Consider the following 3849-nt stretch of genomic DNA (forward strand, 5'->3'; position numbering starts at 1 on the left):
CGATGATTGTTGACTCGTCTTCAGAGTCACCAGTGTCTTGTCGCTTGCAGTCAGGCTGGCTTGTACAAATCAGCTGGCGTTTCTGACCCGGTGTCACCCCTTGGGAGGTCATGGCGGAGTGCTCGTCGGTGCCAGCTTGGGTCCTAGCACCTTGTGAGGCGGCGGGTGGCGCAGCACCCGTCGGTCTCCGATACGGAAGGTACCTTTTCGAGTCGACCGACGTGATGAACAGTTCTGACCAGTAAGGTTACCAGAACAGAACGATAATAACGATAATTGTACGCAGAGCTACTCAGACAGGCTAGCAGCAGCTTCGTCCCACGATATGATTATGACGCACGCCGTAGTGGGGAAATCAGGATTAATTTTGAACACCTGGGGTTGTTTAACGTGCACACAATGCACGGTACATAGGTGTTTTTGTATTTTGTCCCCATCGAAATGACGCCACCACGGCGGGTAATACGGGCAATGAGGACACATTACGAATGAGACAACATGTACACTTGTACGAATCAAGTCAGCGGTTTGTACTTGCTCTCGCCTCAGGTAGGGCACTGCTCGGAGATTCGAAGGCCTATCATGCATCATAGACACACAATACTGAGCACGCACGAATAACGCGCATCACCGACAATATCTGCACGTGTTTCCAGTTCATGAGTATGAACTCTCCCACGCCAGCCCGAGCAAGGACATAGCTGCGGCCGGGTTAATAGAGAGTTTTAGAATAGGGGCCCCAAAAGTTTGGGGCCCCAAAGAGTTTTGCGGGTGTTAGCGTTGGGGCATGCAGACGTGAAGAGTTTTAGAATAAGGCTTTGCAGTTGTGGATAGCGTCATGCGCTTGCAGCATCACTACGTTGTCAAATAAAAACTATTGTAAATATTAAAATAAACGATACTATTTTATGATAAGACAAGTAATTTTGACTTTCACGTTTTTGCGTTTAATTAAAATTTAGAGGTTATTCTATTAGCAGCAAGCGATTTGTCGCGCTCAATTTTGAGTAACTAGCTTTACGTGCCTTCACCAGCCTTGCTAATCCGTGTTAGGCGTACGAACCATGAAATCGACAATCGAATTCGGAATCAGTGGCGTCAAATGAATCAATCCTTATTACAAACGCTAGTTGAGAGAAAGCGATAACCGCAGTCACTTCTCCTAGCTTACGAACTTCACGCATTACCACGAATCGAGCCCAGTTCAAGCCGTCGCTTCGATGGGCGCCGCCATATTTGTTGACGCAAAGCTTTTGGGGCAGCTTTAGTTGCTCCCGCTAAATCGGCGAAATAGCGTGCCCGACGCAAAACCCAAACGCATTTTGCGTCTCGCGCGTGCGCAGTGGCTTCTACGCTATTTCTTTGGGGCCTGAAAAAGTTTGGGGCCCCTATTCTAAAACTCTCTAATAGCTCGCTAGTCATTTCACTGCAGTGAAGAAAGCCTCCGCTACCGACGGCCTAATGATTCATGTGCAAATACGGTGGACACTTTCTGGCGATAAGCTTTCACTCCGGCCACCTGGCCAATTTTTACGAACATAGGCGCGGTAAACAGGCATACATTGACCTCGATGGGCGGATGGAAGTAATCTGTCGTAGAGCTGTGGTAAGCTAGTTAATGATAGCTAGTTAATGGTAAGCTAGTGATAAAGGTAAGCTAGTAATAACTAGTTAATGGCTAGTTGGCTGGCTAGTTAACTGGCTAGTTAAGTTAGTTAGGCTAATTAAGTTAACTCAAGTTAGTTATGTTAATTAACTGGCTAGTTAGTTGACCATTTCTGTGAACAGAAAGCGTGCCGAACCCTTTGTAGTGTAAAGGTTGTAAATTAAAGGTGCGAAACGATACAAAGAAATGACAAGACAGGAAATAGCAGTGATGCTTTTCTGTTCTGTCGTTACTTAACATCGTTTCATGACTTTTGCACCATCACAAGCCCGAACCAACTAGCCCAGCATCAAGTACAGCCAAACAGTAAGCAATACGAAGACCAACTGGAAGCTGGCAATGACTTTTGCAACAGTTTTGGAACGCCTTTTGCGTACGACGTTTGAAAATATTTTCGAGTGTTCTCACTAAGCCCACTGCAGTATTTTTGAAGAAGAGTGAACTTACGCCGTTGACTGAGTACGAAAATTGCAGGAAAACACACACACACACAAAGCGTCAGGAAATCGGTGCAAACAACCTATCCCTTTAAGTTCCCTTTCCCTTTTCTCCCAGGCAGGGTAGCAAACCAGACCTGTTCTGGTTAACCTTCCTGCATTTCCTTTGCTTCTGCCTCAAAGCAATAATCTGTCCGTCGCGATGGCAATCCCGTATAGAAAACACTTCTCACCACTTGCCATGTGCAATTTTCTAGAATTACGGATGCTTCTGCTAGCCAAATATAGAATACTGAATAGTAAAAACCAGTCCAAAGTAGAAGGACAGAGAAGAAACGTGGCACACACGACGACTCCAGTCGTCGTGTGTGCCAGCAGACGAAAAGCAACAGGAAAAAAGAAGAAGTACAGAGCACGGTCTATGCAGTGCTATATAATTTGATGTTATGCCGGTGACTCCCGGGTTGGCCACCGACAAGAACCAGAAAGTTGCACATGCTTCCTCGGGAGCAAAAAAGACACCCGATGCCTGTTTCGGAGACCAAGGCGAGCAATTATCACCACCCCAACAGACCCGGAGAGGCAGTCCCACACATGTAGACCTCTCGCTGTCTTCGACCGTCATCGGCTTCAAGAAGCGCGCCGCGCTGGTCGCCGTGAACCTGGCAATCATGCTCATCTCGGTCATAGTGCTGTGGCAGGCCCTGTACTCCTACGCGTTCCGTCCGTCACAGCCGTACACGTTCTGGACCAGCCTGGTCACCAAGTCGTTCGTGTTCACGCTCCTCCTGCCCCTCGACGTCTTCCTCATCCTCATCAGTGGCTTCTTCGCTATCGGCAGAGGGGTCGGCCTCGTCGGTGCGCTCCGCGAGAACGTCTCGCTCCTACAAGCCTACCAGGTCTTCAGCGTGCTCTTCGCGGTTGTGCTGACCACGCTAGCCGGTCTGGCCTTGGCGTACCCAGACGCCACTCGGATGAGCGTTATGGAGAAATCGTCGTACGTCGACTTTGTGCGCGCTTACAGGAACAACCCGGATTTTCAGCACCTGATAGTCTCGGTGCAGGCGTCGCTATGGTGCTGCGGTTTTTCCGAGGACTCCTTACGGGACTGGGACTACAACGAGTACTACAGCTGCAAGATGAGTAACCCAAGCGTGCAGCGGTGCAGCGTGCCGCCGTCTTGCTGCTGGCCCGCGAATTCTTCCAAGGAGGCCGCGAGAAACCGCCGCGTGATGTGTGCGAGAGGCGTGCTCCTGATGGACGACCAGTCTGCCTGGAAGGTCGTGTACACCAGAAGCTGCGCGGATGCTACTCACGCGTACCTCGCCAGCAACTTTCGCGTCTACGCCACTGCCGCTCTGCTGGTGACGACAATATGTCTGGCGCTGATCATCGTTACGCGACGCGTGCAGAACGTGATAACAGACCTGGCTCTCATATATCAGAAATACTACGAGACCGTGAGGTATGGTTAGGCGGCTATGCGCAAGGCGGGCATTATCAAGGTCCCCAAGCCGGACAACGTCAAAATGGCGTCGGCGGTGAGTGATTCGAGGCCTGTATGGTGTTCACCGGCCTGATCGCGCACGGACCAATGCCAACATTTGAAGAGCTGATTGTTGAAGCGCTGAATCAGTGACTCATAGCAGTGGTTTTATGCGAAAGTGGTTCGGAAAGCTTATTTTGATATCACCGTATGTGTGTTCACACTTCTACTGCTTTGTGCTAGTCAACAACTAAAGACCT

General features: G+C 49.6%; 1 protein-coding gene across 1 annotated transcript; it reads left to right on the top strand.

Moving 5' to 3' along the window:
- Positions 1-2549: 2549 nt before the first annotated feature.
- Positions 2550-3578, top strand: LOC119456867 (tetraspanin-33). Its single transcript, XM_037718685.1, has one exon. It carries the CDS (start codon positions 2550-2552, stop codon positions 3576-3578), a length of 1029 nt encoding a protein of 342 aa, XP_037574613.1.
- The last annotated feature ends 271 nt before the right edge of the window (positions 3579-3849 follow it).

The sequence above is a fragment of the Dermacentor silvarum genome, chromosome 6 (genome assembly GCF_013339745.2).
Source record: "Dermacentor silvarum isolate Dsil-2018 chromosome 6, BIME_Dsil_1.4, whole genome shotgun sequence".
Taxonomy (NCBI): domain Eukaryota; kingdom Metazoa; phylum Arthropoda; class Arachnida; order Ixodida; family Ixodidae; genus Dermacentor; species Dermacentor silvarum.